Below are 18067 nucleotides of genomic sequence, written 5' to 3'. Positions count from 1 at the left end.
AAATCACCAACCTCTAATTGGTAATATGTACACATACAGAGGATATAAGGGATGATGGTTATGAATAGAAGATTGATATTAATTGGATAAAATAAGATATCTGTTGAACGAAAACATCAATATTCTATTTATAGTAGCAGCGACCTTGTTTTTGACTCTAGAAGTTAGAAGGAATTAGAGCTTACTGTGGATATATGTGAAATTTTAAAATAAAAACCTAAAATCACATTTAACCATTTACCTACAACAAAACTAAAGTCACCATAACATTTTAAAAAGCAATTTCTCTTTTCTCAAGAACATTAAAACATAACATTGTTTATGTAATGGTACAAGGGAAAAGCGACCATGTGTGTTTAATTTCATGACAATAAGATAAAAACTCAGGAATATGTATTAAAAGGTTATGATTCCAAATTTCTATTTATAGTAAGGGTGACCATATTTTTCATCAAAGAAAATTGAAATGTAAAAAGATACAACAGATGAGATCTTACTATGAAATACATATCAAGCTATGAGATTGCCATGAGAAATGATATCTGTACAGTTAACAGCACCATAATTTAAGTGATAACTTTGTTGTGACAAGAGCATGATTTTAAATTGTATTTTTTTTTCTTTTTCAATGAACATGGCCTGTGCTTAACCATTTTACTCTTTCTTCAGAGTTACCGTCTTAGAACAATGCTCATTACTTTTTACTTAACACATTGAAAAATGTATCAAAGATTATTGTCATCTTGTTTTCGAAAAATCCAAATGTTCAAAAGAGAACCAATCTGATTGGTTGATACAGAATATTTCAGATATCCTTAATATAGAACTTAATGAAAAGAGATCAGATTTTGATCAAAATAAAAAAAAAAAAAAATTGAATGGCTTCCTCTTTGTCACCTCGAGAATTACACCTTTATCTTAATCCAATCAGCTCTTTCATGTGATTGTAAAGGTAGATATGAAATCTTGAGCAATTAGTAATATCAATGTGGAGGTTGTGTTGATATCTCTGCATGCTGTCGAGAGGTTCTGATCACGATTGTCCTTTTAGAATTCCACCTTGTCAGCTGTAATCATCAGCAGTTTACTCATGTGGGGAGGATTTAATTCAGTTGATAATTACGGGCAGTACAGAACAAATCTCATAGCTACAGGCCAGGAAAGGAAGTGCTTAGATAGTAGCAGGCAAAAGAAGCCAAAGAGATAGAACAGTGGCAAATGATATGTGTGTCTTGCTGTCCTCAAGACAGGCGCAAAATTCATAAAGAATTGTATGGAAATTTCAATTAAAAAATATGTAAAACATATTTTATTTTTAATTGAGTATCATTTCGGTATAGAAACAGATTGTACAGCATGTGCAAATTCAAATAGGAATTTAAAAAAAACATATATGTATGTATATCTATATATATAATTGTATAAACAGCAGGTTTACTTCAAACTCCAGCTGGAGGGGACAAAATAAGCAGGCATTTCATTGAAGGTTTGACTATAGAAGATATTGCTCTGTGTTAATAGTTTACGCGACCACAAACTCAATACTCTATTTATGAGCCTTCCTGACATTAAACCCAGTATGATATTATTAAACGACGGACAATATAGAGCGTGCAGGCAATCCAGACAGAATTCAAATCAAATCCGTTCTGTTTATAAGATTACTGAATGTGCTTTGACTGGGAAAACTTGTACTAGTATGGTGTACTTTTGTGTGAAGATGGCAAAGGAAACTAAAAAAAAAAACATAAAAAATCCACTATTGGTCAATGCTATGACATATATGCTTTTATTCAGAAATCTGAGGTGCTTGATGTATGTGCAATTTTAAGTTACCAATGCAATATCATACAGTGTTTGATGCTGCATTTCACAATAAAAAGCTGCAGGCCCTTTCTTTCTACTGGTAGTTGGATCATTTCAAAATGATTATTTACTGATGAAGAGGAAATACTTAGAGCATTCTTATCTTTATTGGTTTATTTTTTTTAGGAATATTGTAAATTTTTGTCAGCTTGAATGCCAATTTGATGAAGAATTCTGTGAATAATGTGAATAATTTATTTTCTCATCATGTTAAATTCATTTGTTGTCATGGAAATGTAATTTTAAAACTAAAAAAAGTTAATAAAATTGTGTTAAAAAGTAATCAGACATTTTTACTGCATTTTTTTTTTCTAATCAAGTATGCAAATCCCATACATAAAACTATTGAGGAAGCTGCCAGCAGAGATGAAGTCATGCTAGTGCCATTGGACTGTAAATGAAGTAACATCACCTTGTCACTCCTCAGTCAGTCAGAATACCAGCAGAGTGTTTACTGGCATCTCACTAGAAAGCAGTTTAATTTGAAAGATTATGTTCTAATACGCTGAAACTCAGTATTTGCATCCAAAAGAAAAAGATAGCATGCAAACACAGTTTCTCTGAATTTTATTTCCTAAAGTATCGGAAACAGAATTTAGAAGGGAGCGGAGAATCTGTTTTGACAAAGTCTCAAAATCATCTTCAATGAAAAATTACTGACAAGAAAGAGTATATACTGACCACAGTTAATTGGACGCCTGCTGCTGTCTGACAAAGCCCGCAGAATTTTCGGCTGACCAGTCCCATCTGGAGTCATCTGTTTCAACATGTCTGTGAAAAAGTTGTACAGCTGGGAAAAAAAATACACGAATAAAACATCATCTGTTTACAAACAAATGGATCTCACAAATATCAAAAGAAAGTAAAGAAAACTCAGTAAACTATGCTATTCTTTCCCTTGTTTTAACATTGTTGTTTCACAGTTATCATACAGATTCAATGAAAGTGTGTATTGTTCGTTAAGTGAAAAATCTAAAAATTCTTCAAAACATCATAATTTTTTCAGATTATTTTGGCATGTTGCGTTAGGCTGATATCATATTGTTGCCATTTTAAATACATCATTATTGTAAAGTGGAGGTTTTCTTCTATGCTTTAGAAATTGTGTTGAGATTTACCGAAAGCTTAAAAGAAATAGAATGTAATTTTTCCCAAACTTAAGACATGATGATGGATTTCTCTGTGAGTTTTCCTTTTGATGTACTTAATTTTGTGGTCTCATTCCTTCCTCAGAGTTTATGAAAAATAAAATCCCTCAAAATTATTACTTTTACAGTATGTCAAAGCACAAGAATACAACAAGTTCCAAGAAAACATAGATATTCACACAGACCTTGAGCTGGTTCTGTTCTCCCGAATACTCAATGGACTGAAATATATTCCAAGTACATCGTCGTCGCATCTCCAGGCGTGCCATATAGCGACGATACCATTTCTGTATCAAGATGGCTGAGCGTATCACTGAAAATTTTGTAAAATGCAAGAGTTCTGAGATATTAGCTATAAATTAAAAGAAAATTTATCAAACATGATACATATCTACTACAGCAACTGTATGATGTCCATTTATATCTTACTTTGCCTACATAATAACCAACATTATATTTACCTCCCTAAGTGATAAAGAGATTTAACTAATAGCATGATTTCATGACAAAAATAATCAAAGACAAATTCCTCTGCAAAGATAAAAATCATTCTTCCTGAAAATGAAGGTAATATAAAGTGTATTTCTTGGTAGTAAATTATATCACTACAGCAACTAAGTAATGATTTCCATTTATATCACTATACAGTTTTCAACTGTATGATGTCCATTTATATCTACTACAGCAACTGTATGATGTCCATTTATATCTACTACAGCAACTGTATGATGTCCATTTATATCTTACTTTGCCTACATAATAACCAACATTATATTATACCTGTTTTCCCTGACACTAAGGGGAGGATACATTAACTATCATAGCATGATTTCATGACAAAAATAATCAAAGACAAATTCCTCTGCAAAGATAAAAATCATTCTTCCTGAAAATGAAGGTAATATAAAGTGTATTTCCTGGTAGTAAATAGATATCACTATACATGTTTTCCCTGACACTAAGGGGAGGTAATACATTTCCTGGTAGTAAATAGATATCACTATACATGTTTTCCCTGACACTAAGGGGAGGTAATACATTTCCTGGTAGTAAATAGATATCACTATACATGTTTTCCCTGATATTAATGGGAAATAACAATATTCCATGAAAGAAAGGAGATATCAATATATTTCATGACATTAAAGGGAGGTAACACTATTCCTTGATATTAAAGGATATCACAATATCTCCTGACTTTAAGGGGAGGTATATAGTAACAATATTCATTGACATTGAGATGATATCTTTATACTTTCTGACTCTATGTGGAGGTACAGTAACAATATTCCCTGATAGTGAGAAGATATCACTACATTCCCTTATATTAAGGGGAGGTAACTATATTTCCCCACAATGATGGGAGGTTATCAGGGTAATAAAATTTCCTGAAAATTATTTCAAGTCACTTAGTGGATTCTTGTGACTATCTTACCAAGCAATAAAGGGAAGTAACCATATCCACTAAAGTATGATGTAAAGTAGCAATATTTCCAGATGATAAGGGGAGATAATTATACTCCCTGAAAAACTAGGGGCATTAGTCATCTTCCTTGAGGACAGTCAACATTATACCTGAAAAAGAGAGCTATACTGTCCCAGAAAATAAGAAATGATAACCATCTTTCTTTACAACAGGTAAATTCTAGTAAAATTTTTATATTTCTCCCTAAATTCTTTTGATCAATTTCACACAGGTTGCCATTAGGATGTTTTGATTTGGAAAAGTGTGTTCATTAAAAGAATTAAGAATCGTCATAGCAACAAGGTTACTGTTTGAGGATCATTTTGAAACTTTCTCAAAGTTTAATTAAAGAATCAGTTTGAACCACACTCAGTGTCTCGGGATTTAATTCTCACATTTCCTAATTCACCAGCAATTTACTGAATCCTGTAACAAAACATCTCAATTCATTTGGTTCACATTTTGAAATACAAAATCTCAAAACAAACTTGGAATTTTTCAATTCTCTTATGAGCTTTTCTTACAATCTTATAAAATAAATAACCTTTTTTCCGTCAGTAAGCCCTGAAGATCAACACACTTATTGCAGTAGAGAGCTGGGCATGATGCAGGACAATAAATAACATGTCAGTGTTTATACTGCAATAGATGTGGATACACTTATTGCTAGGTAGAGACAAACTTATACTGCAATAGATGTGGATACACTTATTGCTAGGTAGAGACAAACAAGAAATCTATATACATATATATATATATATTACTGTAAAAGGATTTATTTTTGTGGGGCTCAGTTTTCATCGTTTTCAGCAGACAATTGATTTCATGAATTATGATAACTGAATAGGTGTACTTATTCACATTGTTACAGTTAGTGAACATATATTTGTGTATTAAGTGTACCACAAAAGCAACACAAATAAATCAACCATGAAAATTAATGATTGTAAAGTATCTCCTTATAATGAACTCTTAATATCTGTCAATCATTCATTTGTATCCATTTATATACCGTAAATGTTATTTAATGGAATGGAATGATATCACTATAAGAAATACATCCTTTTACTTCAGGTTTTTGGTAAACATGTAAAAATCTTAACCGTCCAGAGAAAAAAATATACTATATATCTTTATACAAAAACTTTCCTATTGTTTAGTTGCCCATTACGGCGTTTTGATGATATGATGGAAGGCAAATACAGAAAAATTATGGTATGAGTAGTCAACACATGTCATTATTGACCAGACATACCTAGAACAATTCTTCCATCTGATTGCTTCTAAGGGGAATCTGCTATATATATATATATATGCATAATTTAGCATCATTGGGGCTCATTGAATATTTAATTGGAATCAAGGACAGACAAGAGGTACAAAATTATCTCCAACATATGCCTGTGAGACACGACAGAATTTTTAAGGTGAGATTATCCTGAGGGATCCACCAGGGACAAACACTTGATTGGCTGTTGTCAAGGTAACATAACATAGAATGTTCTGAAACCATACATTTAGCTCTCTCTAGATTCTTTCAATACAATTAGTGAAAAGTCTAGAGAGATGGACTTAATTCTTAAATTTGTGCTTTACATGGAGTGTTTAATGGAATTTACTTCCAGAGGTAGTGTTAAGTACATTTGTGGCACTGTGGAAATTGAGGAATTTCCTTTTCAGACAATCTACGAATATCTAATTGTTCACACATGATGAAACAACATATTTAATCTACAGCAATCCCAAGGGGGCCAACACAAATCCTCCGACATTCAAATTATTGAAATTGTCTTAGCAAAAAACAATGAAATAATGATTCTTGGCATTTCTACTGAAACTGCTGAAGTTGAGGGGTGGTCTTATTACCAAGCATGGGCTTATTGATGGACATGATCAGAAGTAGTGACTGCATACGCAGCCCTCAGTTATCTTTTTCAGTCTCCAGCTGAGGCAGGAAAAATAACAATGTTCTGCAGGCTTTATTTGATGACAATAACTTTCCCTGCCAGGCTTTGTACGACCATGAAAACATGACTTTCATGCTATAGGACCTCTTAAGAACTCATATTTATGTTGACAGATTAGACCATAAAAAATGAAAGATATTATTATAGAAATGTCTCCTGTTGATAAGCAATCTGTTGGTATTAAATGATCAATGTTTTTTATATATACGTAAACTTTTCAAGAGATTATGGTGATTGACAACTTGTTTCCCCAGGGACTTAACAAATAAGAAAATCGACAATTATATCAGAATTGGTTGAATACTATATATAAATGGATCAAGCTTATGGTAAAATATGCTGCTGTAGTTTTATTTTGCTTTGATTTTGTGGTTTCCTTCCCCCCTTTCACTTGGAAGGAGGGGTGGTGGGTTCGGTTGGGAGGGGGGGGCGGGGGGGAGAGGGTAGATCAACAAATATTGAAATATAAAACTATGGATATATTTGTCATCTAATTTGACACCCGAGTATTCTGACCCATTTTAACCTAAATCCAGTGACAGGACCACAGATTTACCAGATCTTCTGAATCACCATGACAACACCATAACACATACCTGCAAGTTAGGAGATACACACAGATTCACATACAGAGGGAGAAATGACTCTGATGTATACGTCACAGGTGTAAAAGTGCAAAGGAAAGATGGAGAATTTGTTTTTAATACAAGAATGTGTCAGACTTTCCTATACACATTAAACATTATCGCAGCATTTATAATGTCTAAATTTACTTATAAATCATTTCACAAAATTTTCAGATGAAAATAAGGATAAAACAAAACATCTACCAAATGCCCCTACCATCGACAACATTTGGACACAACGGTTTTTTGTGTTATTGAAGGTTCAATAGTGTCCATGATCCTACTGAAGTTTATAGATACAATAACCTTGATCCAGTAATAAAGACTGATCTCAGTCAAGTATTATCTAAAAAGCAAAATAAAGACTTATCTCAATCAAGTATTATCTAAAAAGCAAAATAAAGACTTATCTCAGTCAAGTATTATCTAAAAAGGCAAAATAAAGACTTATCTCAATCAAGTATTATCTAAAAAGCAAAATAAAGACTTATCTCAGTCAAGTATTATCTAAAAAGGCAAAATAAAGACTTATCTCAGTCAAGTATTATCTAAAAAGGCAAAATAAAGACTTATCTCAATCAAGTATTATCTAAAAAGACAAAATAAAGACTTATCTCAGTCAAGTATTATCTAAAAAGGCAAAATAAAGACTTATCTCAGTCAAGTATTATCTAAAAAGCAAAATAAAGACTTATCTCAGTCAAGTATTATCTAAAAAGGCAAAATAAAGACTTATCTCAATCAAGTATTATCTAAAAAGGCAAAATAAAGACTTATCTCAATCAAGTATTATCTAAAAAGCAAAATAAAGACTTATCTCAGTCAAGTATTATCTAAAAAGGACAAAATAAAGACTTATCTCAATCAAGTATTATCTAAAAAGCAAAATAAAGACTTATCTCAATCAAGTATTATCTAAAAAGGCAAAATAAAGACTTATCTCAGTCAAGTATTATCTAAAAAGCAAAATAAAGACTTATCTCAGTCAAGTATTATCTAAAAAGGCAAAATAAAGACTTATCTCAATCAAGTATTATCTAAAAAGGCAAAATAAAGACTTATCTCAGTCAAGTATTATCTAAAAAGCAAAATAAAGACTTATCTCAGTCAAGTATTATCTAAAAAAGCAAAATAAAGACTTATCTCAGTCAAGTATTATCTAAAAAGGCAAAATAAAGACTTATCTCAATCAAGTATTATCTAAAAAGCAAAATAAAGACTTATCTCAGTCAAGTATTATCTAAAAAAGCAAAATAAAGATTTATCTCAGTCAAGTATTATCTAAAAAGGCAAAATAAAGACTTATCTCAATCAAGTATTATCTAAAAAGCAAAATAAAGACTGATCTCAGTCAAGTATTATCTAAAAAGGCAAAATAAAGACTGATCTCAATCAAGTATTATCTAAAAAGCAAAATAAAGACTTATCTCAGTCAAGTATTATCTAAAAAGCAAAATAAAGACTTATCTCAATCAAGTATTATCTAAAAAGCAAAATAAAGACTTATCTCAGTCAAGTATTATCTAAAAAGGCAAAATAAAGACTTATCTCAATCAAGTATTATCTAAAAAGACAAAATAAAGACTTATCTCAGTCAAGTATTATCTAAAAAGGCAAAATAAAGACTTATCTCAATCAAGTATTATCTAAAAAGCAAAATAAAGACTTATCTCAGTCAAGTATTATCTAAAAAGGCAAAATAAAGACTTATCTCAATCAAGTATTATCTAAAAAGCAAAATAAAGACTGATCTCAGTCAAGTATTATCTAAAAAGCAAAATAAAGACTGATCTCAGTCAAGTATTATCTAAAAAGCAAAATAAAGACTTATCTCAGTCAAGTATTATCTAAAAAGCAAAATAAAGACTGATCTCAGTCAAGTATTATCTAAAAAGGCAAAATAAAGACTTATCTCAATCAAGTATTATCTAAAAAGCAAAATAAAGACTTATCTCAGTCAAGTATTATCTAAAAAGCAAAATAAAGACTGATCTCAGTCAAGTATTATCTAAAAAGCAAAATAAAGACTTATCTCAGTCAAGTATTATCTAAAAAGCAAAATAAAGACTTATCTCAATCAAGTATTATCTAAAAAGCAAAATAAAGACTTATCTCAATCAAGTATTATCTAAAAAGGCAAAATAAAGACTTATCTCAATCAAGTATTATCTAAAAAGGCAAAATAAAGACTTATCTCAGTCAAGTATTATCTAAAAAGGCAAAATAAAGACTTATCTCAGTCAAGTATTATCTAAAAAGGCAAAATAAAGACTTATCTCAGTCAAGTATTATCTAAAAAGGCAAAATAAAGACTTATCTCAATCAAGTATTATCTAAAAAGGCAAAATAAAGACTTATCTCAGTCAAGTATTATCTAAAAAGGCAAAATAAAGACTTATCTCAGTCAAGTATTATCTAAAAAGGCAAAATAAAGACTTATCTCAATCAAGTATTATCTAAAAAGGCAAAATAAAGACTTATCTCAGTCAAGTATTATCTAAAAAAGCAAAATAAAGACTTATCTCAGTCAAGTATTATCTAAAAAAAAAATTATTTGATTTTTAGCAAAGTTGGATGTTTATTCTAAATTCAATGAAAAAATATTGATTGACTTGCAAAGTTGTTTTGATCAAGCAAGAAAAAAAATTGCAAATGTCACCAAAGTGCAGTTATCCTTCAGCAAGCTTTGGTCGTGTATGTGATCATGCAAAGAAAACTGCAAAATGCTTCTTTGATAAAAACAATCAATTTATATCTGATAAAATGAACAATTTGTTAAAAAAATTACTTAAAGTCATTGGACAATTATATATCTTCTCTTTTGTCATACTGTTTGATTGTAAAATCATTGGACAATGACATATCTTCTTCTTTTGTTAAATTTTTAGATTACGTTTCTAAGTTCTCAAACATTGATTTTAACTTCATTCTGTTTCCTGTATTTCCCATTCAAAGATGGTTCCTGTTAAATAACTTTAAGGTTAATTTTCAATGTAAAATTTCATAAGAAAATGAGACATACACAGACTACGGTTTTAGGTTGCCCGCAGCAACAGTTGAAAGATCAGAATCAATGAACTATATGTCATTCTGAGCCAACTGCAATAAACATATTTATTTGTGTCTTAACCACTATTAATCACATATATCCTCGAAGTACAGAACTTCCTGAAAGACGATTAGCTGTCGGCTTCCTTCCATTTGAAATACTACCCACAAAAATGCTTTGTTATTCAATACAGATCTGTTTCAAAGACTTGAGGGACAAACAAGAAGTGTTGTAATATTTGTATGAGAAAAACAAAACTGTTTACCAAGAAAATGCCAACCCTGTTCATCCAAGTAAAGATTCTTAACAGTTCCTTAACAGCCTGTCAAACAACAGGATCCCATTCTTCAAATTTAGAAATCTTTAGTGACAACAATAACAAGTTTTTATAACATCATTCTAAAACTGTCACATTCAGTTGAGTGGAGAAATGAAAATATGATAAGCTTTCTGCTCCTGTCACATTGACATCAATACACAAATGTACTAATGTAATTTTTTTCAAATCGTTTGTCAGACAAGGTGGAAGCCACATATAAACACAGCAGTACTCTCCATGTTGTGAGTCATCAATGACTTTCATCATAGACGTCTTAGATTTAAATGGCATTTGTTGATATTTATTCATAGGAGGTAATTTCTCTCCTGCATTTTGTGGCATCTCTTTAGCTTTTCTCTCTTGCATTTTGTGGCATCCCTTTAGCTTTTGACTTTTGATGTTTCTAAATTTAAACATATCTCTAGCTTTTGATGTCTCTAAATTTGAACATATCTCTAGCTTTTGATGTCTCTAAATTTGAACATATTTCTAGCTTTTTATTTTTGATGTCTCTAAATTTGAAATATCTAATTTTTGATGTCTCTAAATTTGAAATATCTAGCTTTTGATTTTTGATGTCTCTAAATTTGAAATATCTAGCTTTTGATGTCTCTAAGTTTGAACATATCTAACTTTTGATGTCTCTAAATTTGAATTTTCTAGCTTTTGACTTTTGATGTCTTTAAATTTGAACATATCTTTAGCTTCTGCCTTTTGATGTCTCTAAAATTGAATACATCTTTAGCTTTTTATATTCAACATCTCTATGCATTTGAATGCTCTGTTTTAACAATCAAATTTATATATTTTGCTTTTGATTTTGTTGTCTCTTGATTTGAATATCTCTTAAGATTTTGACTTTTGATATCTCTAAATTTTCAACGTATCTAGATATGTTATTTTTTTTAAAATATTTGACTGAAATAATTTTATTCATTTAAATATCGTTTGGAGTTTTTAATATTACATGCGTTTGGTTTCTTTTTCCAACATCAGTGTTTTTAGTTTTTGACATCTCTTACAATTTTTCAGGTTGTGGTTGATGTCTGTAAGATGTGAACGCATGCTATTTTTTTTCGTTCTGATATTTCTAGATAGAATATCTCTTACAGTCTTTAAAATGTATTGCCTCCACATTCCAACAGCTCTTGTAGTGTTTCACTGTTAACTGTTATCCATTAACTAAATATCTCTTGTGTTTCTTGACAACACCTTATTGGTAGATTATCCCTAGAAAGGATTTAATTATTACTGAAGTCCAAATGAGATAGCAATATCAGGTAGAATCAATTTATAGAATGCTTTGAAAAAAATATTGATAGGAAAACTGTTGACAGTTATACAAGTATAGAATATATATTATTGAATCAGACAAAATGTTTTCCACTCACAATGGTAATATCAAGGTTTTTCAGCAACAATTAATGGTAACAAATTTTTATGTTATTTACTTCAATTCAATTCACGTAATCAAACTGGTATAAACATTTCTAGGAGGACGAAAATCATGGTCTGTACTTATTAACACGGGATGACCCTCAAGTTCAAAATCCTCTTTTAGTTTTATTAGGAATGTCATGGGAAAACTACACTCTAGCAAATATCTTATAAACCAATCCTAAAATTCTGGAAGCGTTTTAAGATTAGAACCAAACACCATGAGACCAAGTGCAACAGAAAGCTAGTTATTAGTATAATTGATTTCTTATCACTTTAAAAAAAAAAAAAATTTTCAATTATCATTTTTAAGTAAATGTGATTTTAATCTGTAATATTTTCTTCATGAGTTTGAGGGTTCGGAGCATTTGTTTCATTATGTTTCAAAGAGTTCTATATTCAAAGCTTCACCACTTATGCATGTCAAAATGAAATTTACTGTATTTACGAAAATATTCACATTCCATAATAAAAATGCATGTATAATTATTGAAGATCAAAGTTTGGAACACAAAACAGCAGAATGTTCTCAACTTTTCTCTAAATTTTCTTACAAGTTATGATTTAAAAATTTGCATAAACTCATTATCAATCTAACAAGGCTTAATAGCATCACAACTAATTATAGATGCAAACAGCATCATGTGTTACTTGTGTACTTGTGGAGAAATCACATGATCGTACATAACAGACTAATTCATTAATATCATTTCTCGTTAGTGATCAAACACAACAATTTTAGTCTCATACATCAAAAAAAATATCTCTGTCAACCCTATTAAGGTTTTTATATCGACAAGATTCTAGTGACAACTCACAATAACTGCAGATTAATTAGTGTATGCTAACATGCTATATAAGGCATGAAATAATTATGAATAAGGTATTTGAATAGTGTGCTAATATTTATTGTGCTTTGAAGTTGCAATTGTGATTAAAACATATAATGGTGTTTATATTTCCTGACGTTTTCTGTTCTTTTCTAATACTCAATAACATTCTATATAGAGTGATATTTAAACGATGTGTTGAAACATCTGCTTGGATCAATGACTAATTAAGCACAAGTTTTCTATACCCAGGATAATACACACAAATATCTCAAACCAGGGATGATGACTTCATATTCAACCTTAAGCTTGGAATTCCAGTCAAAATATTAATAATTCACTCAGGTGTTCCATCAAAAAATTAAAAATATTTATATTCGTTATTTTTTACATTACCTGTTTTTTTCAAAAGTTCGTATCTGTAAAATCATACTTTATTTTTTCATAACACCATCATATTACTTTTTCATCCTCTATGCTATCCATTTTAACGTATACAATGACAAATGAAATTGTAACTATGTCTGATCAAAGAAATATCTGCAACAGGTGAAATATGTGATTTGATATTTGGTACATGTGTGGCATTATAAATATGTGGCTTTATACATATGTGATATTATACATATGTGACATTGTACACATGTGTCATGGTATACTTCAGTATGTGTGTGCAGAGATACAAAAGGAGTCTGTATCACACCAACTTACCTGTCAGAAAATTATCTTTGTCAGACGCTATAGACATCGGAGCAGGTGATAATGCCGACACCTGGGTTGCAGATTTAACTTTAAAAAAATAGTTTAATCCAAGTTAATTGTGAAATGATATCAAGCTTTTAATCAATATTGTATATTGTATTGTGTATCCCTTAGACATTACTGTCAATTCTAAAACATGTTTATGAACCAATTGGAACGAGACAATACTCCATTAGGAAATTATTTGAGTGTCCCCCCCTCATCAAAATGTGAGTAATCAGAGGCAGATCACTTTGGGAAATCAATTCCAAATTATGAAAGAAATTCCTGAATGGCTTCCAATTGACATTTGTTGTTTAGCTTAACTGGTAACCTGAGTAATCATGGCAAAGTTCCCAAAATATGTCTGTCCCTTGACTTTATAAAAAAATATCATTTTTTTAAGTATACTTAAAACTGTAATAAATCACACATGAATGTTTATTCTAGAATCTTATTTGCACTATACATCTTAAAATACTCTCGTTGGGAAACTTATTCTGTATCAGTCTAAGTAGAATCAGCAGCATGTAGATCCTGTACACAATAAATGTAAGACTAAGTGTATACCACTTGTATACTCACTCAGGCAGTTTGTTGGTTTGCAGGGTTTATCGACCCATGAAGGGGGTCATTTTGAGCAGGGTTTCCATGTAGTAGCTGTGACTACCTCAGTGAACAGTATATGGGAGGCCCATTGCAAGCCATCCAGAGCAATTAGGGTAAAGTGTTTTGCAGAAGGACAACATGGACTGATCCATTTCTCAGTTTCTTGAACAAAACCAACATTGACAGGCAGCAGGCAAGGAACTACACACCTCTGACCTTCACCTTAGGTTACCTAGTCAAGCTTTTTTACCCAAGGAGCCATTGTTGCCCCTTTCTTGTATACAGTAACTATAAGCCAAAATGTACAGCCTGTGGCAACTATAAGCGTTTGTGCTTCCTGTAGCAACTCTGACACTTTGTTCTTCCTGTAGTAACTATGAGACTTCATATTTCCTGTAGACTTCCTGTCTACAATAATAATTATGCATTGCACTTCCTGTATACAGAAACTATAAGACTGTTTGTACTTCCTGTTTACAGTACAAAAATGAGACTTATTATTTCCTGTAAAGTTTACACTTCCTGTAGTAACTATGAAAATTTGTATCTCCTCACTAACAGTATGCATTAATTATGAGACTTTGTACTTTCTTTATACAATAAAGATGATGCAATGTACTTTCTCTATACAGAAATAATGGTACATTGAACTTCCTGTACACAATAATGATACAGTGTACTTCCTGCATACATACATTAAAAAACTATTTGTACTACTGTTTACAGTTTAAAAGTAATACTTAGTACTTCTGGTACACAGTAACTACGAGGCTTTGTACTTCTTGTATACAATATTAATATGATTTTGCATTTCCTGTATGGTGTAACCATGAGACTTTGTATTTCTGGTACACAGTAACCATGAGACTTTGTATTTCTGGTACACAGTAACCATGAGACTTTGTATTTCTGGTACACAGTAATTATGAGACTTTGTATTTCTGGTACACAGTAACTATGAGACTTTGCATTTCTGGTAAACAGTAACTATGAGACTTTGTATTTCTGGTACACAGTAACTATGAGACTTTGTATTTCTGGTACACAGTAACTATGAGACTTTGTATTTCTGGTACACAGTAACTATGAGACTTTGTATTTCTGGTACACAGTAACTATGAGACTTTGCATTTCTGGTACACAGTAACTATGAGACTTTGTATTTCTGGTACACAGTAACTATGAGACTTTGCATTTCTGGTACACAGTAACTATGAGACTTTGTATTTCTGGTACACAGTAACTATGAGACTTTGCATTTCTGGTACACAGTAACTATGAGACTTTGCATTTCTGGTAAACAGTAACTATGAGACTTTGTATTTCTGGTAAACAGTAACTATGAGACTTTGTATTTCTGGTAAACAGTAACTATGAGACTTTGTATTTCCTGTACAAATTCACTTAATAATTGGGTTTTGTATTTCCTGTACACTGTAACTTAATGGTACTTTGTAATTCCTGTATGTAGGAATTCATGGGACTTTGTGCTTCCTGTTCATAGTAACTTAAAAGGACTTTGTACTTCCTGTAAGCAGTAACTTAATGGGACTTTGTACTTCCAGTTCATAGTAACTTAATGTGACATTGTACTTTCTGTTCATATTAACTTAAAAGGACTTTGTACTTCCTGTAAGCAGTAAATTAATGGGACTTTGTACTTCCTGTTCATAGTAACTTAATGGACTTTGTACTTCCAAATCATAGTAACTTAATGCGACTTTGTACTTTCTGTTCATAGTAACTTAATGAGACTTTGTACATCCTGTTCATAGTAACTTAATGTGACTTTGTACTTCCAAATCATAGTAACTTAATGGGACCTTTTCCTTTTTTTCATAGTAACTTAATGGGACTTTGTACTTCCTGTTCATAGTAACTTAATAGGACTTTGTACTTCCTGTTCATAGTAACTTAATGGGACTTTGTACTTCCTGTTCATAGTAACTTAAAAGGACTTTGTACTTCCTGTAAGCAGTAACTTAATGGGACTTTGTACTTCCAGTTCATAGTAACTTAATGTGACTTTGTACTTTCTGTTCATAGTAACTTAAAAGGACTTTGTACTTCCTGTAAGCAGTAACTTAATGGGACTTTGTACTTCCTGTTCATAGTAACTTAATGGGACTTTGTACTTCCTGTTCATAGTAACTTAATGGGACTTTGTACTTCCTGTAAGCAGTAACTTAATGGGACTTTGTACTTCCTGTTCATAGTAACTTAATGGGACTTTGTACTTCCAAATCATAGTAACTTAATGGGACTTTGTACTTTCTGTTCATAGTAACTTAATGGGACTTTGTACTTCCTGTTCATAGTAACTTAAAAGGACTTTGTACTTCCTGTAAGCAGTAACTTAATGGGACTTTGTACTTCCAGTTCATAGTAACTTAATGCGACTTTGTACTTTCTGTTCATAGTAACTTAATGGGACTTTGTACTTCCTGTTCATAGTAACTTAAAAGGACTTTGTACTTCCTGTAAGCAGTAACTTAATGGGACTTTGTACTTCCAGTTCATAGTAACTTAATGCGACTTTGTACTTTCTGTTCATAGTAACTTAATGGGACTTTGTACTTCCAGTTCATCGTAACTTAATGCGACTTTGTACTTTCTGTTCATAGTAACTTAATGGGACTTTGTACTTCCAGTTCATAGTAACTTAATGCGACTTTGTACTTCCTGTTCATAGTAACTTAATGGGACTTTGTACTTCCTGTTCATAGTAACTTAAAAGGACTTTGTACTTCCTGTAAGCAGTAACTTAATGGGACTTTGTACTTCCTGTAAGCAGTAACTTGATGGGACTTTGTACTTCCTGTTCATAGTAACTTAATGGGACTTTGTACTTCCTGTTCATAGTAACTTAATGGGACTTTGTACTTCCTGTAAGCAGTAACTTAATGGGATTTGTACTTCCAAATCATAGTAACTTAATGGGACTTTGTACTTTCTGTTCATAGTAACTTAATGGGACTTTGTACTTCCTGTAAGCAGTAACTTAATGGGACTTTGTACTTCCTGTTCATAGTAACTTAAAAGGACTTTGTACTTCCTGTAAGCAGTAACTTAATGGGACTTTGTACTTCCAAATCATAGTAACTTAATGGGACTTTGTACTTTCTGTTCATAGTAACTTAATGAGACTTTGTACTTCCTGTTCATAGTAACTTAATGGGACTTTGTACTTCCTGTTCATAGTAACTTAATGGGACTTTGTACTTTCTGTTCATAGTAACTTAATGGGACTTTGTACTTCCTGTTCATAGTAACTTAATGGGACTTTGTACTTCCTGTTCATAGCTGTTCATAGTAACTTAAAATGACTTTGTACTTCCTATAAGCAGTAACTTAATGGGACTTTGTACTTCTTGTTCATAGTATCTTAATGGACTTTGTAATTCCTGTAAGCAGTAACTTAATGGGACTTTTTACTTCCTGTACGAAGTAACTTAATGGGACTTTGTACTTCTTGTTCATAGTATCTTAATGGACTTTGTAATTCCTGTAAGCAGTAACTTAATGGGACTTTTTACTTCCTGTACGAAGTAACTTAATGGGACTTTGTACTTCTTGGTCATAGTATCTTAATGGACTTTGTACTTCCTATAAGCAGTAACTTAATGGGACTTTGTACTTCTTGGTCATAGTATCTTAATGGACTTTGTACTTCCTGTACACAGTAACTTCATGGACATTGCACTTCCTGTACACAGTAACTATGAGACTATTTATACTTTCTGTATACAGTGATTGTGAAAAATATCATATGTATAGCACAATGGCAAATATCTGTATAAAATAATTTAAACCAATATTTCTTTCCTGTAAACAGCAATATATCCTTTTTATATATGCATTGCATTTTTGAAAGAAATATTTCGAAAGGTTATCAGATCCTGGTGAGTTTTGGTATCTATAATCTTTTTATCTCGCTTTACGTGTGGCCATGAATAATAATGTACGTCAAGCTCTAATTGGTCAAGCATGTATAGGCTGTTTTAAAGTGA

At 31.4% G+C, this 18067-nt stretch overlaps 1 protein-coding gene across 1 annotated transcript in view; it reads right to left on the bottom strand.

Annotated features, from left to right (window-relative positions):
* LOC132563018 (serine/threonine-protein phosphatase with EF-hands 2-like) overlaps positions 1-18067 on the bottom strand; it is a 59700-nt gene that overhangs the window by 25386 nt on the left and 16247 nt on the right. The window contains exons 2-3 of the mRNA XM_060227782.1: positions 3200-3327; positions 2548-2656 (exon numbers count right to left, since the gene is read on the bottom strand). Of these exons, the coding sequence (XP_060083765.1) occupies positions 2548-2656; positions 3200-3327 (237 nt within the window). The remainder of the gene's footprint in view (positions 1-2547; positions 2657-3199; positions 3328-18067) is intronic.

The sequence above is a fragment of the Ylistrum balloti genome, unplaced genomic scaffold (genome assembly GCF_031769215.1).
Source record: "Ylistrum balloti isolate Yb309-2 unplaced genomic scaffold, AGI_CSIRO_Ybal_v1 Utg369672, whole genome shotgun sequence".
Classification (NCBI taxonomy): Eukaryota; Metazoa; Mollusca; class Bivalvia; order Pectinida; family Pectinidae; genus Ylistrum; species Ylistrum balloti.
This window is presented reverse-complemented; position numbering and strand designations above follow the sequence as displayed.